This window comes from Osmerus eperlanus, chromosome 12 (genome assembly GCF_963692335.1).
Source record: "Osmerus eperlanus chromosome 12, fOsmEpe2.1, whole genome shotgun sequence".
Classification (NCBI taxonomy): domain Eukaryota; kingdom Metazoa; phylum Chordata; class Actinopteri; order Osmeriformes; family Osmeridae; genus Osmerus; species Osmerus eperlanus.
Window position 1 is genome coordinate 13,035,721 of NC_085029.1, and position 19,215 is coordinate 13,054,935.

The following is a 19,215-nucleotide window of genomic DNA, read 5'->3' on the forward strand; positions in this document are numbered from 1 at the left end:
AAGTAGGCTATGTGCAAATTACTTAAACTAAAAATGGAAAGTGTTTTAAAATGTCCCCAGACACATCGTTAGCTGTGAAGGGGGACATTTTACGCACGGACAAGGAGATCTCAGTGTTTTACCATTCGTGACAACTCAACAACTCCTCAATCCAGTCTAGCTCCTAGCTACCTAACCACAGTATTCGATGTACACAGTTCGAAACTATCAATCTAAAGTTATGCGATATGAGTGTATCTGTTGGACAATACTTACGTTGTAATGTAAGGCAGCTCTGCGCACAGTCCGTATGCATTAAAATGTGGGTTAATTCCTGCTTTCGCTGTGCTCCAGGCTCATGTACAAGATAAAGTGCCGTTGATGGACCGACCCTCGGGGGCAAGGCTTGATCACTGTCCCAGTCTCCGGCTTGCTCGGATTCCATCTCTCGCTGCTTTCTCCGGACAGCTTTAGCGGCGTAGATAGAGAGTCACTGCAGTCACGTGGGTCGGGAAATAGAGAGCGAGCGAGCGAGCGAGAGAGAGAGAGAGAGAGAGAGAGAGAGAGAGAGAGAGCTAGCTAGCTAGCGAGAGAGTGCGTAGGGGGGTGTCCCTCCTCCGCAGTTTGCAGTTTGTTATGTCTCAGACTCCGCGAGCGTTGGATAGAGCGAGAGCCAGAGAGAGCGCACAGGATCATCAGCTGTCCACTGAGAAGCCGAGTATTTCCCTATCGGTCTGCCCAAGCGACATCTCCCTTCCCCTTTACTTAGTCTGCGTTTATGCCTCGGAAATCCTTGACATTTTCCTCGGTCTTAACAGTTTTGTCTTTGGCTTCTGCCCGGTCGTTATCTGTAGCCTGTAACAGTTTTTACGCACTGCCGCTTATTTGGATTTGTCTGTCATCCAAGGGACCGTGGATGCACTGTTTTGGCCAAAACCGGAGATGGAATTGCTGATAATATGCCTTTCCTTGTGGATATTGCAATGCAATTCAGTGTACGCGGACTCCATCATCCACATTGGTAAGCAGCTCGTGCAAAAAGGAGACTGTAGCTGCAATTGCCGACGTGTGATTGAACCTCAATGCTTTAATTAAAACATACCAATGTAACCTATTGCTGCTGCAATAGGTTGAAAGTAGATCTAGAAACAATGGAGACGTGTGACAGACATGTGTCTGATGTAAGTGTTTTGATAGCAATAAGTCATTGATTTAGATCCGTGTATTATGGCTCTGCTAAATACCACTGTGACATCCCCATGTCTAGGCTCATTTTACTTTCGTACATTATTCAATTCCAAAACAATGTGCCATAAGAGCAAGAAAACATAGGTGGGCTGTTTCCTTCTTGCTTCTGCTTAAGACCATAGCTACTGAATAAATGGCCGCGGCTCGTTAGAAAGTATCCGCAAAGTGCACCACAATTTGTATGTTCCTCTCTCTCATAAATAGATAAATAATAATTGGTTGTAAATGTTTTTCTTCATACAACAAAACAACCTAACTCATGTTGGAAAAGCATAAACTATCCCGAACGTGGGTGTGAGAGGATAGCATATCTGCTCTTCCCCCTCCCAGTCTATAAGCTTGAACTTTCAATTGAACGTGCGTGAAATGTTAATAAACGTCTTTTAGAGGGGAAGAAACGACAACGACACAAATGCCCACTATAACGTCCCAAACAACACTGGCACGGGGCCAGTAAAGTTTAATGGTGAATTTGCATGGTCAGAAGGTCAGGGTAGCTTGTTTTCTCTACTCTGACTATTATTTTGGATTTTGGTAGAGGAACTGTCGCCGGTATTGGCGAAGGGCGGAGGCGAAGGAGGAATCAGATGAAAATGTGCAATCACGTTGTGGACCGACGATTTACGATAAACATTTATTAATCTTTTTGATTAAACTGAACTAATGCAAAACATATACGCTTGCATGCATGCACTTACACGTACACGCACACACACTTAACACATAAACAGTTTATTTTCCACCGAGAATATAACGTGTCCCTTTTGCATAGAATACCCCGTCCAGGGCTGGGAGAGGGCAGTCTTCTGTGATGAAGCCATCATGCATGACAACAGTTGACATTTTAGAATTCTGCAGCAGCTTCAGCCTCAGTCCAGTTGATACTTAAACAAGTCTGGCTACCAAAATCAACACTGCGGGATATGACAACAGGCCGGACACCAACTAGACTCATTAGGGGTCGATCCGGACCTCATATTAAACCTACAGGTTTTCGCAAGCCAGAGATTAGTCTGTTAGGTTAAATAAAGATTTTAGGAGGAAGGGTTTAAAATAATTGATAGCGTAACCATTGAGTGGAGGAGTGAAGCAGTCACCCAACCGAGACGTCCTTCCCAAAATTTTGAATCAATCTGAAGATTTAGGCATACCAGCATTTTGTTACCATGGCGTTTCTTTAAACGTTGCCCGTTCTTTCATTCTCGTTCCCCTGGTCTCGAGAGCGGAAAAGCTTACTGTGCAAAGACGGACCAAGAAAGCTTTTAGCGCCACTGGCTCTCCTGCGCGTGTGCCTAATCTATTATCTAACCGTGTCACTAAAACCAATGATCTTGCTGAAAAAAACTGACTTTTGAATGACTTTAAATCAAACGGTGGAGATTGATTTCTAATACGGTTAGGGGAGGAGCATGCGCTAGAATATGCCTCTGTGTCTCCTAAACCAGTCTGAATGCGCAACAACTCCTCAGACTTGGCAACCCGAAGACGCAAATTTCTGTCTCGTCCAATCCCTATGCCGAATTGCAAGGAGACTGTAACTTTAACATTTAAGAAATTAAAAGAAAGAAACGCCTAAGTAGGCCTAAGTCTCGTGGTTACAACGAGACTCACTGAATTATAGGCTTGATTGTACCAATAACGAGACTGGAACAAAGTTACGACACTTAGTTTGACCAATTTACGGCTGTATTTTTCTTCTGAAAGAGACCCAGTGAAAGCAATGGGACTGTTCTGTTACCAAACCACACAATGTCTTATTTTTTTTATATAGGCCTACCGTAGACCACTACCTGACTTGCTGATGTGTTTAACAATAAGACATCATGTTTCTTAAGGGGCATTGAAGCTTTATCAAATATGGTTGATTAAGAAATGTCTTACATCAAGGTTTGATTATCTGGAATTTACATCACAAGGCTACCCGTACGGGTCGAACCATTTAGGCTCTTGCCTGAGTCTGTAGTTAAGGTTCTAAACATATAAATGCCAGTGGTGGCCTGGGCTATACTGTTCCTATTATTTTTCGTAAATCAAAATGACATGTAATCACTAAGTTTGCCCTCTGAAATGTCCTTCCCTGCCGCCGGTTTATCATCTTTGTCCAAATCAGCGAGGCCGTGTATAAGCAGAAGAGAGATCGGGCTGTCCCGCGAGATACCTGACGGAGGATGATTAACGGGTGCGGAGAGTCCGGTTAGCCTGTCCTGCATTGGAAGGCGAGCACAAACCCCGGGAATCCAATCTGTTCTCGCTGGCAAACCGAATGAGCAGATGCGCTATTCTCATCCCCGACTAAACAAGATGAACATACCAGTTATACATCAGATCAAACCTTCCTGTCTCCATGGTCATTTTGTCAAGACCACCTGCACACCTGCAAACAAGCAACATATCACCTGTGATGTATATACCACTAGCTATTCAACGGCCCAGCTGACAGGACATGTTGTTAAGTTTCTTGTCCCCTGTCTTATCCAACCCAAGAGGCTGATACATGTCAAACTAACGGTACCAGAACGTCATTGTATATGCGCGTTTTGACTATAGAAAATGTTTGTCTATCAACTGCACGCCAGTGGTCAAGGCATGCAGATCTGGAATTTTACTGCTCTCCAAGGTCCTGAAACTACTGTAAGACATACGTGGCCAACTTTCACGGTTACTGGTTTATGGTTTCATGGCGTAGCCTACCCTACATAGTATGTGGCCTGTGTAGGCTACCTATACCTATACATATTAACTCGGGTTGAGAGTGAAAGCATTTCTTTAGCTTATCACTTGGCCTATAGGGCCACTTGAATCATGCGCTAATGTGAAAGCGTAAACTGACCCTGTTAAGCGGCAATGTGAAAAATGACTTACATCAACCCGTTACCTCTCTTCATTAGCCTACTACTCCCTCAGCCGTTTCCGTTATCGTCTCATTCTTCATTTGTAATGCGTGAATGGTTATATTGACACATGGATGATTCCCTGTTCCAACAGGTGCCATATTCGAGGAGGGCTCAGCGAGGGATGACGAAGTCTTCCAGCTGGCCGTCTCCGACCTCAGTCTCAGCGATGACATTTTGCAGAGCGAGAAAATAACCCACTCCATAAAACTCATCGAGCCGAACAACCCGTTTCAGGCCGTCCAGGAGGGTAAGTGGACATCCTGTCTGTCTGAGTTTGAATCCTTCATCTCCCTTTGGCGCATTTGGGGGTTGAAAACTGTTTAAACCTAGATCGGATGAAGAGCCTTGATGTGCCCTGAGATTTTTGGGAGAGGACAATACATTTCAGTTTAGGCACTGTCATAGTCTCTTTGATACTGGAGGCAGACTGTGCCTCTCCAGGCTGTCCAGTGGTGTCTTCTGTGGAGAGAAAGCTAGGGGGAAGTATTGAGTCAAGCCGGACCAATAGCAATTTGCCACATAATTGTCATTGAGTCAAAGAAAGCCCTCATTTGACCAAGAAGGCTTTCAGGAGGGGTCATCCGTGAAAATGATATGTAGAATGCATGTGTCATACGGGTAAAGCTACTGATAAGGATGATTATTATCATAATAATTATCGTAGTGGTGGTAATGATGATGGCCATTACTGTCAGTAGTCTTTCTGTTCTGTTCTGTTCGGGTAGCTGACTGTTATGGCCTATTCTACATATTTTTATTCAGAAGGTGTACAAATGCAATGATAGCTCACAGTTCTGTGCAATTTACTCTACACTGAAATATTCCAGTCTGGAAAAAAACATGTTCTCGTATGAGAGGAACTGGATTTATGATGATTTTAGCAACAGGGTTCCCAGTTCTACGTTGATGTGAGGATGATTCACAACCATCAACATCTGTTGGTGCATCTGTTTCCTGGGAAAAGAGGTGACCTTTCAAAACAACTTCCTGTGTGGAGGAAAAGGTTACTTTGCAGTTCTGTTGCCCCATCACACCTGACAAGCGCATGCACACACACACACACACACACACACACACACACACACACACACACACACACACACACACACACACACACACACACACACACACACACACACACACACATTCAAAAATCTTAATGTTGGATCTATTATGTACTATCCTGGTGTATGTCAATTAAGTATCTATCGCCCTTTATAAATTGACTGGTCACATGGGAATAGCAGAATGCTTTGTAGTTTCTTATTGGAAATGCCATCAGTTAACAGGCACTTAATTGATGTTGAACAGACGTGCACAACATTTAACAACTTTAGACATCGACTATGTCAATAGCATCTGGAACTCTGGAACAAAATCTACTTGAATGTGTCTCTTACCTAAATCCATGTTAACTTTGTGTAAGCCTCATTAGACCTTTGCAGAGGCATACACATAACATCCTGTAATTCCTTTTCCCCCCAAACGTCCCTCACTAATTGGTCACTGAGTTGAGTCCCTGGGCGTTTGGAATTGGCGGCTCTGAAGGGGGGCTGAGGAAATCGATATGGCGCCACGAGAGACCAGCTCCATGACTTCCTGTTTGTCGTGACCTTTTTCTCTATTCCAGATCCTCCTCTGTCCCCTCATAGACTGGCTCTTGACGACAGCAGTGGCAGTAGTGGATTATGGGTAATGGGAAGAAGCCTGATGTGTTGATGTGTCCTGCAGGGTTCTGCACTCAATGTGTGTGTGTGTGTGCGTGTGTAGGAGAGAAAGAGAGAGAGAGATTGCATGGATGGTGCAGTGGGTGGGCACTTTTGTGATGTAGCTACGGATAGAGACCGTCTGTTGACATTTTCTCTGTTGCTTCTCTTCCTCCACTTGCAGCTCATATATCCTCCCCAAGACTAAAGGAGTGTTAGAAGAACCTATTATCTCTGGTCTGTCCTGCCCGATGGGCTCAAAAACCTGGTTTGGTGGGATCTGTATTTTTCTTTCAAGACATTTTAATGTCCAGTTCCAGTGGTTAGATACTGTTGAGGTCAGCAACCGATAAAGTAACACGCTGGTGCTGAATTTACCAACTATGTTTTTGTTGCTGTTGTTTACGATGTTTGCAAAGCCTAATTGAATATTCTGATGGTGGATGTGCATTTTTCGTTGCTCGGGGATGAGGAGAGAGCATTGTGTATGAAACCACATTCCTCCTACTGAAGCACTTTCTTAAGTAGTTTCTGCAGCCTGTGTCTTTTCCTAAGGCTTGAAGACAACTATAAACAGGAAGAACCACACACCTAGCTCAGTGGGCTTCTTCCAGCTGTGGAAGATGCCTAACTGAGAAAGCTAACTGATATGCAGATGGAGAAATCCAGCAGAGATGATCGAAGATAATTTACAGTGTGGGTGGTTGATTCGCCATGTTGGAATCTGCACACACACATCTTATATAACATATATGTTACTCATGCTGCGGCCTTTTATGATGGTATGGTTGATACTAATCTACGGTGGACACGGCCTCAGTTGCTGCTGGTGTGTTGAGCAATCCTATATCTTACTGTGCAGGGAGATGGATGTCCATGTGGCTGCAGCACAGGGAAAGAACACATGAAAACACATCTCTGTCAGTGTTTGCCCATGGATATAGAATAACTCTCAGCTCTCTGTCTTTTTCTCTCTCTGTGTCACACGCACAAGCACAAACACAGAAGTTTTCATTCTCGTGAGTTTGAATCAGTTTGAGAGCTCATTAGGAAAGTAACAAGACAAATCATTAGTGTTTTAGTATGACAGCAAGCTCCTCTTAATAATGGAGATGGTGTACTTAGGGAGGAGCTGTTTTTATCCTGGAAACATGCCATGATCCTTGCCTTTGAACTGAAACTTTTCTCCAGTAAAACCCTAAATATAATAAAACCTGACAAAGATTTTGGCAAAAGTACCTTCTGAATTGTTAGGAGCTTAATTGCAACCCTAGTCTAAGATAATCAGAATCTCTGTGTAGCAAAGGCAGATGGAAACCATGCTCTTGGGATTATGGAGCCCTATTGGAGAGTTGGAAGTCCCCATTTGACCAAGAGTCAGATGTTGCATGTCTGGGTTTGGGTGAATTAAACCCAAGTCCTTCTCCAGCTCCAGTCACAGCTGCTTATGAAGCTCTCCTAGAGAAGTTCTTTGAAATGTGCTGACTCTCATGTTGGCTTCGCCCTACTGGGTCACTGGACATCCAACACCAACTGTCTCCTCCCTTTTCAAATGTATTAACGGGTTTTTAAAATCCCTAATGAGGCTAATTGGCCTATTATCATGACCAGCGGCTTAATTACACTCTCATTAGAGGATATAGTATTTTGCCTTGGCACTCAGCCTTCATACTTCTCCAGCTTATTATAATACTCTTTCTATCTCTCTGTTTTTATTTTATTTCAGTGCCCTCACAGACCCAGTCTGACGCCGGTTTTTCTTCTTCTGCTTGTCTGTGCCTTTGTTTACTCTCAGAATGAGATCTGTAGATCACCACGTCAGTCACTCTCCAATGAATATTCATCTCACTGGAAAATAAAACAGGATAATCCATGTTGTTAGTTTACATCAAGTGCCTCATTGTTCTCTTTGTGAAGGAAAGTGTTTAATTCCATATGGTGTTTTTAGTTTTATGAAAATGGACCAACAGGTGATGACTACCAATCATCTGCCACTTTCCAGGCTTAGACTGCATTCAGAATGAGTGCATTAGTTCTACCACCCTGTAATATCAGGCTGCAGACGAGATGGAACCACTCCCATTTCACCACCTCTCAAAAGAAAGTCCCTTAGTCTTTCTCTTACTCTCAATTCTACTTCCCATGCACACATACCCTCCTTCCACTCTCTCTCTCTCAGGATCACTCAACCACCAGGTCTCCAGGCCTGTGGTCCTCTAAGCCGTCCGCTACTTCCTGTGAACGACACCCATTTTATGACAGACTACAAAATTGGGTGGAATGAATCAGGGGCCATCCTGACTTGCTCTGCCAGACTGCAGTGATGCATAGCTGTGAGAGGGGATAAACTTCCCAGAAGTGCAAGTGTGGTTACATCTCCAGCAGGATGGACTGCCTGGATGTCTCTGACTGAGGTTCGTCCATTAAGGCAGTGTGTGGTTTAAGCGGCTTATGTTGCCCAAGGATAATTTATTTGCTGACGCTGTTTATGTGCCAGTATTCTGATGTGAGAGCTAATTAAACTGCTTTTTCTTCCATACTGAGCGACTTGATATTTGTGGCTGGTGTGACAGGAGTGATGACTCTGAAGGGATGCATTTGTGCGTTGGTTTCTTCTGTGGTAATTCTGATACAACGGCCATCAGAGAACCAGGGAATTTGTAGTTTGCATGAAGAGTATGTGCATGTGTGTTTACGTGTGTCTGTTTGTGGTGTGTGTGAGTGAGTGATGGCTTCCTGCTGTTTGGCCCTCCCAGACAAATGACTGTCCTTGGCGGTGCTGATGTGCCCACGGCTGGCTCAGTTCATCCGCTGTGTTCCTGTCGCTCTCTCGTCTGAGATCTTCCTGCTCATCTGCTGGGCCCACAGCCACCCCCGTGGACTCCCCTCTGTCAGCTGACATGTCACCTATCTGGCTATCATTTAGCACCTAACCTGTAATATCAGGCCCCCACAGACTCGTTTTTTTCACACCACATTGATATCTTGATGGGTGCAGTGCATCCTCTGATAACTTATTTCCACATCACAACACAGAAGCCCTGCCCTTCCACTGACCTATGGTGAGTGGCTTCTATATTTGCCAAAGAAGATGTATTTTTTATGACCAATTATGTCCATATGTTACATTATATCATTTATGAATCTTAGCTGACATGCTGGAAGTGGCCTTCTCTCTCTGATTTGGGAAAATATGTTGGACAGTCCAAGTACAGCACTGTACAGTTAAGCTCAATAAGTGTGGGAGTGATATGTTATTCCAAGCAACTTCTAAGAAAAGGAGCAGCTTGCATGTGAAGTATGTTGACATGCAAGAAAAACACAATTTCAATAAAGTCATTTAAGCAGAGAAAGAATCCCAACAGGTGGTCACCTTGGTAACCAGAGTGGAACGGTGTGATGCTGCTGCACCAAGAAAGAAGATTAGAGGAGGAACTCCTGCATTGTGGTGACTGGTTCAATCCTGCTACCATTGAACTTCCTCATGTGGAAAGCATGTGGAGTGGAGGGCGGGATGTGGGAAGGAGAAGGGTCACCTCAACATGGTGCCTGCAGAACTTGTCAAAGGGGTGTGGTTTGGAATGAATGATGGGATCCATCCTGGAAATGTATACAGTATATGCAGGAAACGTACTGGAGGTTGTTTTTTAGTAAAAACCCTATTTGCGTGATGGAGATTTTTTCCAGAGTGAAGCCATCATGAGGAGAACTAAGACCCTACACGTTGGTTTTCCTGGAACTGCGCTTCACAGGAATCTTGATCCAAGTGGAACATACATATGATAGATTTGTTGTGGCAGGTTTGTGCTTGATAAGATTTAAAGAGTTTCAGAGGTTGCAGTGATTTCATCTGGGGCCTGTGTTCAAGGGAAAAAACGACTTTTTGACAAACGTCATTACAAGCTCTGATCTCCACTATCCATCTTTTGCTGCTCTTTTTTTTTGGGGGGGGGGGGGGGGGGGGTTATTTTTAAACTCTTCCCAATAAAAAGTTTGGCTGGAACTTGCATTATCTTATTTGTTGCACTTACACATGACTAACATCACTAACTTCTGATGTCTGGCACACCATCAACAATGTCAGCAGAACATCTGCATTATAAGGGAGTTTCTATCAGACATCAGAGAGAACTGGCCCATGCTATAACCTCAATTAATTGAGCCTGACAGCAGATGTTGGAATATGAGTTACTGATGTTATTAATCTTCAAGCTGCCAGCCTATATTTCTTTACTGCATCTCAACATCGTAACTGAGGTTCATGCTGGCAACCTTCCAGGTTGTGGACCTTTTCTCCAATCTCTAGGGTACCAATGTCTACTGTCAATGTGAGCATGGAGGCCCCATCTTACAATCATTTTATGCACATCTTTATAAGTAAGGGTGGCTCTACTATATCCCCGCAGGGATACCATCACTCTCCGGATGACGCCCAAAGACACTGTCCTTTCTGCAATCCCATTACTCAATTCACCTGTCAGAATCGTCCCTCAATCAAAAACATGGAGCTGCATAAAAACATGACATCACAATGACTGCCTGTGCTCTGAAGGCAAAATAGGTCGAATGATTTCCTGGCATCTTTCCTTACTTCTACCTCTGGAACAGTGGACGAAAAGGTTCTTGAAAATAAAACTCCTACTTATTCCACCAACATGTGTTAACAGCAGAGCATGTGTTGAGGACGCTAGGGAACTAAGGACGTTTAGAGATTCGGCTAACAGTATGCAGTCCACTGAGGGAGATTTCAGTATTTGTTAACCACCCTCAAAACTGCTGTCTTGCATGCTGGATGCAGAAAGCAAACACACCTGGGGAAATCCGCACCACAGACGCACTCTAGAAGTTGCAATGATTCAAGCTACTAGAATCTAATCTTAAAATGACTCCTATTTAGAAGGCAAATGCTTCCAATTATCAGGTACATGGCCCAACTATTAAACTGTGCAATTAAGCCTTGGATTGTCTCATCATGTCACCAGGAAGAGCCATTACTGCTGTCTCCCTACTCCTTTTAGTGCTAACTCTGCTATATCACGTGCTAGCTCACTTACTAAACACTCTGCCAGAAGCACCATGAATTATGGAGAGGTAGAGGTGGGAAAGGTACATTGGCAAAGTCCTCGGTGGGGCTAGGCATCTATCAAAGCCTTTTAGCTGGGACTTTGGTGAATTATTTATAATTGTGCTCTTTAGCTAACATTGTCATTGCCCTCGTTTTCTTTGTCCTCCTGGAGCACTCTGCTCTATGTAAATCACCTCTGATTAGCGTAGCGCAACAAAAGGTAACCACCCAACTCCCAAAAAGTGTCAGGTAGGGGTCTCAATTGGGAACTGACGGCATATTTATTCGTTTTGGGAGGAGTGTGTAAGCGTAACATAGTTTAATGTGTTTGAGGATTTGGCAAATGGTTTCCTTGTGTGAGAGGTTTGCTGACCTAATATTTCACATGTTGAAGGTGTCCAATACATATTTTGAAATGTTGAAGACCTTGCAAGCCTAAAGTTCCACATGTTTGCATATTTTAGCATAATGAACACAAGGTGACCTGGCCTCAGACTAGCCTCTACACTGTTGGGCTGTACTGTAGGCTAACTTTAAAAGAGAAGACAGTGACTTTGTACTAGTTCTGTGCAGTCTTGCTTGCATCCAGATAAGCCTTTGTTCCAGCCTCCCTAGAAATGAATACTGTAATATTATGCTAACAGATGTTAGCTCCAAAGTATCCTCCTAGAACGAATACCCCCTAGGCAGCTAGATATGTAGGAAGGAATGTTCAGGATGACGTGAATAGGCATACCAACATTTTGAAAAGGATAGATACAGTATATATTAGAGATAAAAATAGATTTTTGCTGTTGTAACTTTTACACTTAAGGACAAAGTAACTGTTGAGTTATATAAATTGAGTGATATCATGAAATCTTGCTTAAAGCACAATAGACAGTATGTACAAAGTATTTCCATCCATAGTACGTTATAAAAATATATTTTCTGTTGCTCCAAGCCTGTTGGGATTAAGCAAATAATTGTGGGTGAAAGCAATAAGACTGTGTGTGAGAGAAAGAAAAAGAAAGAGAGAGAGAGAAAAGAGAGAAGGAGAGGAAGGACAGCATGAAAAACAGAGTTAAGAGAAAAGAAAAGAAAGAGAAAGGGAGAAGAGAGATGGGGGGAGGCAAGAGAGAGGATCACTAAAATCACCCTACTTTCCCATTAGCGCTTGTCATGTCAGTTATCTGTTCAGTGGTCTGTGATGTGTGTTGTCCTCACAGGCAGGGCTAGTTGGACAGCTGGAGCCTCCCTGCCTGGCAGCCTGGGGTCAGAACAGGAAACACTGTAGCCTCCAAGGTTAACCCTTTACACACCCACAGAACCTGCCCCCACTGTGAACATTACTTCTTAATCAGTCCAGCACCTAATCTCAAGGTTAAGGAAATATGTTGACCATGTGAGTTGCAGTATGGACCAGAATCTAGTGATCACTGAATGGTGCATAATGGAACCTGGATAACATTCTAAGTAAGATTCTAAATGAAACAGCTAGTGGAAATGAGTGAATGCCACATGAGAACTTAGGTGGGATCTGATTTATAATCAACACAACATCGTTATTTGACAACTTCCCCAAGCTTTTAAAAAAGACGGATGTGAGAGCAAAATGAGCTATTGTCATCATTGTTCTTTTCAATATTCGTACAAATGTATGTTCACGCACATTGTAATATAATCACCTCACAGAATCACACATTCTCCTGATTGTCTGTTGTGGGTCTATGCATGGTTGATATGGCAACGGAGTCCACAGGGATGTTTCAGCATGTTCTCCACCTGTTGCATAAATCTGCCATAGTTGGGAAATATGAAAGACAGAGAGGGAAAGAGAGAGAAAGAGAGAGAGAGAGAGGCAGACCAAGAGAAATGGTCACATACAGACCCCTCTCATGCAGCAGGCCAGATCTGCATAATATCTTAGTTAGCGGTCACTATAATACTATATTACCTTTGGGTTCCATGTATAAAGAGATATGTGGAATAATAAAGACACCAATCTGTTCTTAATTCTTAATCTCATTGTTGGCCTTGAAGAGAGCAGGAGAGGAATTATTCTGCGAGCGCTAAGCCTCTGGGACAGCAAAATGAGTAATGAAAGTATTTTTTGAAGACCCAAGTATGCAAAGCATCTCAAATAACAGTTGAAGCGGTCCCCCCCCCCACTGGTGTTTTTTCTAAGGGGAAGTGAAATTGATAACGTCCCACTTTGGACCCGTGCCATTTTTCTCCAGACTCATTTTCATTCGCCTTGCCTAATGGGTTATTGCATCTCAGTGTGAAATTGGCCACTATTTGATTACCTCTGAACCTCTAAACATTGACACTCCCTAATCATAGAGTTATCCTATTTCCTGTTATGATCAGGCCCAGTGAGAGAAATTGGGAGAGAGAGATCGAGAGAGAGGAATAGAGGAACAGAAGGGTTAGCCGAGAACTTATTATCTCTTCTCTGTGCCACAGAGAAGGGAAACAATCTTGTGGATAACAAGCATCTGAATAAGCATCTTGTGTCTCCTGGCCTGAGTGAAGAAAAGTCCTTCAGCCTTTCTTCCATTAGTCAAGATTACTGTATCTCTCTGAGTAGAGGACAGACGGACCACAGGAGGAGAGGGCTGCACCAAGGACCTGGCAGCTTTTATTAGCTTCTGTTTGTCTGTCTGCTTCAGGCATCCATCTTTGTTTTCACTTGCTGTCTCCGTGGTTTCAAACATGCAGAGTCTTTTTTATTCCCTGTCTTGAGCATGTGATACTCCATCAACGTTCTCTCAGCAGAACACTCACTCTTTATCTCACTCTTATGAAGCCTGCTAAAAATGACTAAATGTAATGAAGCAGAATAGTGTGTTACAGTGTTACAGTGCTCCGATGATATGTCTGGCTCTCCTCCTCTCCTCTTCTCTAGGAAAGAACCCTTCAAACCTGCCTAAGAGGACGCAGGACTGTGCTGTTGCCATCCTTCAACAACATCAGTTAGAGAGCAGGGAGCACGTCTTATCTCTACTCTGTTGGGAAGTAATTGGCTCACTAACAAACCCTCCCAAGTCGGAAGCTTGAGATACTTTGCGTGTGTTGGTTTGTGTGCGTGCCTGCATGCATGAGTGGATGCTTCTGTGTGTGTGTGTGTTTGTGTGTGTGTGCGTGTGTGTTTGCAAGCATGCATGAGTAGGTATTTTTGCTTGTGTGCATGAATGCGTGATGTTGAGTCCCCGCTGCCACAACTTTAAATGACAGCCAATGTTGCTCAGAGACAGAGACTTCCCTGATTGAGAGTAATCAGAGGTTTTGGGAAGAGTGGGTCGCTAGCTCCATTGGAAAGGCAAATCATCTCATTTACTGCCAATTATCCCTCTACAGGGACCCTGTGCTTCCCAATGATCCGAGGAGGAGCCAGTATAATCACAAGGACGAGGCCACGCCTCGGTCTACATGGCGACGGGGCGACGGGGGGGGGGCACATGTTGAATGGCACATGTTGGGGAGCTGGGAGAGGTAGATGAGGTAGGGCTGTGTGTGGTGGGTAGGGATGGGTTGTGCAGATAGTAGAGGGAGGCAATGTGTGTGTTTGTGCCACTCTGTTACTGTATGTGAGTCATTATTCCATAGGGATCTGCATCCAATACTCTCTTTATATTGGCAGAGCTTAATGTATGAATCTCTCAAGTGTCTCTTTGTTGGAGAAACAGAAATGACTCCTCTTAGACTGCAGTAAAATGAAAACCTTCCTCAAGTGGATGAGAGATCAAATCAGAGATGATTGCTGTTCTACATGTATAGGAATACTCTTCAGGCAAGAAAGATATAAAGGATTTCGTGTTCCTTCAGCTTTGCTTTAGGATAGTACCATAGGATGAAGGACAGTTAGTTGTGCTGTAGCCAGACTCAGAAAATAACGCCCTAAAATGGAGTTTGTCTGTGTGTTGGATCTACTGCCCTGTGGTGTGAGGTAATCACGCAGTAACAGCTATGTTCAGCACATGTGTGTGTGTGTGTTTATGGTCCCTTGAGGTCCTTAGCAGAGGAGTTAGAGAGAGGCCTGTGGGCAGTAGTTCATACAGATGAGTCTTCACACTTAAATCACATTTGTTTCTCTCTCTCTCTCTCTCTCTCTCTCTCTCTCTCTCTCTCTCTCTCTCTCTCTCTCTCTCTCTCTCTCTCTCTCCCTCTCCTCTCTCTCTCTCTCTCTCTCTCTCTCTCTCTCTCTCTCTCTCTCTCTCTCTCTCTTCCTCTTTCTATTCATCGTCAGAGAGATATGCTACTGGTGATGAAAGACCTCTATATCTCTTTCTCTTCCTCTCCCTTTTTGTTCCTCTCTCGTCAGTTTCCCTACCACTATCTTTTCTCTCCCTCCTCAGAAACCGTCCCTATGTCTAACTAACCGTCTGCACCTGACTGAAAATCAATGTTGTTCCAACTATGTCCCAACTTTGTGTCTCTCAGAGGTGCAGTTATCTGGATGCAATTAGGTTATTGTAAAGGTGAACAGATAAACCTTGTTGTTACAGTGACAGTGACTGGATTTTGTCTAGCTTGTTTAGCCTGATCACACACACACACACACACACACACACACACACACACACACACACACACACACACACACAGAGACACGTAGCTCTTACTCAGTGTCTCATTAGCCGATGGATGACCAGTGAAGAGTAAGAGGATCCCTTGGGAGTATCCTTTTATTCTGGCCTGTTTGCCGTCTCCTGATCTGCCTCATTGTCTGCTCAGCCTACTGCAATTATACAGAGGAAAAAACACACACATATCGATAGTGTTTCACTTCTAAGGATTGCCTGTAATCAACTATGCTTTTACTTCATTATGCTGCCCATGCATGCCCAGCCGCACTCACTTTGAACTGCAAAGCAAATCCCAACCTCCTTCATACATGTAGCATGTTTCATGGGATGGCTGTGCTTTCGATCCCGTCAGATGTATTATTTAGCAGATTGGCCTGGTGTTCATTAGTACTGTGTAGACTCTGTGTTGGTTAGCTGTCATTTTTGAACATACTTTTCCTTCTCGTTTGTTTGGGTTCAAGCAATCTCATTTGTATCAACATCGTTGAGTGTGTGTGTGTACTGTGTGGGTGTGTAAGACTAACACAATTAAATGTGTTTCTATCGTGTTTTTTTTAATCCTTCTCGAGTATAACAGGATAACCACAGCGAGATGAGCTCCACAGACTCTCTCCAGTATAACCAGGATTATAATCTTGTGTAAGCCTTGTGATCCATGAGCTGCTATAGAGATGGAGACGTCGACACAGACCCTCTCATCCTAGAACCACGCTCCCGCATGTTGCCATCCAGGCCCACCCTGCTTTGTTTGTGTGTTTAAGTGTGCCTGTGTGTAGGTATGTGTGTATGTTGTAAGGCGTAGGTTTGCGGGATGTCAGGAGTTTGCATCTTCTTGTGTTTGCTACACACACTGGCGTGATGTAAAAATAACACAACAGCACAGATGCACTGTGCCAGTTGACTGCACATCAACATCTGCCTCTTGCTCTTTCTATTCCTCTCTCTCTCTCTCTCTCTCTCTCTCTCTCTCTCTCTCTCTCTCTCTCTCTCTCTCTCTCTCTCTCTGAGGGCTCTCTGTTGATCATATTTATAGACAATATGATTAACCTGTCATGACAGGTAGCTCTCTGTTTATAGTGTACAGAATGTCATTAAACTATTCTGACCTGTACCTCTCTCACCGTGTAATAGTGCATAGTGGTATGCCATAAAACAACTTCCCTCGGGCTGTATAGATTTGACCCTGTATTCTGTGGTCTGTTTCATGTAATGCATATCCTGACTCTTTTTTGTTAAGTGTGCTGGCAGTTCTCATCTGGTTATGATAGACTGGTCCAGACAGGTTGGTCTCCTCCCTGGGGGGTCTTACCTGGGGAGCCATCGTCACTCTGCTGACTGAAGTATGTGAGGCCAAAACAAGCATGCATAGACAGTTTAATTGCCTGTGAGAGGAGGTTGTGTGTGTGTGTGTGTGCACAGTGGAAGTGAGTGGCAGATAACATACTAGGTACTTACAATCTGTTTGTGTGTGTGTGTGTGTGTATGTGTGCGTTTGTGCAGTGTATCGCTGGTGGGTTTCTGACTGACAGGTTGTATAGCATTGCTCCTCACGTGCCTGTTGCCAGTTAAAGAGAAATATGCCTGTGCCAATATTAATAATGGCTGCCCTTTAGCTCGTGGCCTTGACATCCCAGGAATGGCTTCTCACCAGCGAGCCGTGTCAGTCAACACACTCTTTTAGAGAGAGGCTTGTTCAGAGGCAGCGTAGGACTTCCTCCACGGTCTAGGTTATTGCCTGTCTCCTCTCTGTCAGTCTAGTCCAGTTGATAAACAGCCGTTGCTGATTGGTGGCGGGTCCCGTCCCCACTCTCCCCCCTGCCCACATGACATCCACCCCATGTGTCTTTCCCTGTCTTTCTCCATGGATATCTTACATTTACATTTAGTCATTTAGCAGACGCTCTTATCCAGAGCGACTTACAGTAAGTACAGGGACATTCCCCCGAGGCAAGTAGGGTGAAGTGCCTTGCCCAAGGACACAATGTCAGTTGGCATGACCGGGAATCGAACTGGCAACCTTCGGATTACTAGCCCGACTCCCTCACCGCTCAGCCAACTGACTCCCTATATCTTCCTGCCTCTTCTTCAAACCCTCCCCTTTCTCTTCCCCCTCTCCTCTCCTTCTTTTGTTAGCCACATCAGCTGAAAGAGAGAGGATGGCCTTGAATTCCATCCACTACCACTGCAATCTTACCCTGATTTGCGTGTGTGTGTGCGCGCGCGTGCGTGTGCATGTTGTGTGCGCGTTTGTGTAGCGTAGCTTGCTGCTGGGAGGTAAAGCTGCTTAAGTGGGTTGGTGAGAGTGCAGAGGCACCATCCGACACAGAGCACCCCTGTGTTCTCTATCAGCAGGGCCCATGGCTTCCAGCACAGATGTGGATGCTCGCAACCCCCCTCCCCCCCCACCCCCCTCGCTCACACACACACACGCGTGCTTTACAACCAGATCTTGCGGCGGAAAACATTATGAGCTCACCTGTTGTAGAGTTTAAAAATGAACTCCGATTTCTCTTTATTTGCCATCGCAAATAAAGGGTGAGTTCAGTTGAGTTTTTTTACAAGGCCAGAACTTAAACAGATAATTTATCTTACGCTCTTAAAAGACAATGTTTCTGGATTTTTCCACTTAGGGAAAGTAGGAGTGTATGATGCCGTTGATTTGTATTGATGGCTCCCGCCTGCAAGTGTAATTTTTGTTGATGATGATGCAAATTCTCCTTGAATGAATGTAAGGTAGCAGTGCTCTGTCTGGCAGGGAGCAGCAAGGAGTCCTCTAGGTGATTTCATTCCCTCTGTGCTCACATTATCTGAATGAGAGAGCCTGCACTTTAAGATTGATTAGTGCGGTGGTTTTCTTTGTCTTAGCCCCACCCCCACACACACACACACTCACCAAGGACAAGCGATGTTATGAGAAATGAGAAGAGCCTCATTGTCCTAAGACATAGAGATGATGTGGACCGTCTACCTCTTTCATTTACTGTAATCATGAAAATGTGTCATTTGGAAAGAGTTAAATAAAACACTGATAAACCTTCAAATGTTTATTACGAACAAAGTCAAATGTGTGTTAGAAGACACTGGGCTGATGACAGGCAGTGAGCAGCTATCTCCCACTAACCTTAAGTGTCATGCCCTCACACACCTCAACACATCTACCAGGGCCAGTGGTAGCTGAAACAACAGGGAGCAGTGGTGCATGTGTGTGTTCATGTCCGTGTGTGTGTGTGTGTGTGTGCCTGTTGTGCCAGTCCAAGTCTGACCCTCTGGCATCCTCATCTCCCAGTGTTCACCAGTGATCCTGGAATCTGACAGGAAGTCTCTGAGGTCATCATCATCCCTGCTTCTTCCCATGCAGGGATCTCACCACATGTCGAACACTCAGCACACCCTGGCCTTTCATTGCCCACACTGTGCAGTCATCCATCTCTGGTTTGAAGTGTGTGTGTGCGCGTGTGTGTATATATGTGCATGTACTGTACATCCATGTACAGTACATGCTTGTACATGTTTGTCTGTTTATGGTCATCCCTTCTGACACCCTCTTGACAGAGTAGTCAAGCATACAATCAGCATGGAAATAGCACAACAAACACAGACACATTGGTAGCTGTGCATGTCTGTGTGGAAGACTTTTCATGTCTGAAAAATGTATATTCTCTCTCTCTCTCTCTCTCTCTCTCTCTCTCTCTCTCTCTCTCTCTCTCTCTCTCTCTCTCTCTCTCTCTCTCTCTCTCTCTCTCTCTCTCTCT

General features: G+C 44.3%; 1 protein-coding gene across 2 annotated transcripts in view; it reads left to right on the forward strand.

The window, feature by feature from the left end:
- The first annotated feature begins 638 nt into the window (after nucleotides 1-638).
- The window catches only part of grid1b (glutamate receptor, ionotropic, delta 1b), a 183,246-nt gene continuing 164,669 nt past the window's right edge, over nucleotides 639-19,215 (forward strand). For both annotated transcript variants that reach the window (XM_062474151.1, XM_062474152.1), the window contains exons 1-2: nucleotides 639-1,000; nucleotides 4,213-4,368. In XM_062474151.1, the coding sequence (XP_062330135.1) occupies nucleotides 922-1,000; nucleotides 4,213-4,368 (235 nt within the window). In that variant the 5' untranslated portion in view covers nucleotides 639-921. The remainder of the gene's footprint in view (nucleotides 1,001-4,212; nucleotides 4,369-19,215) is intronic.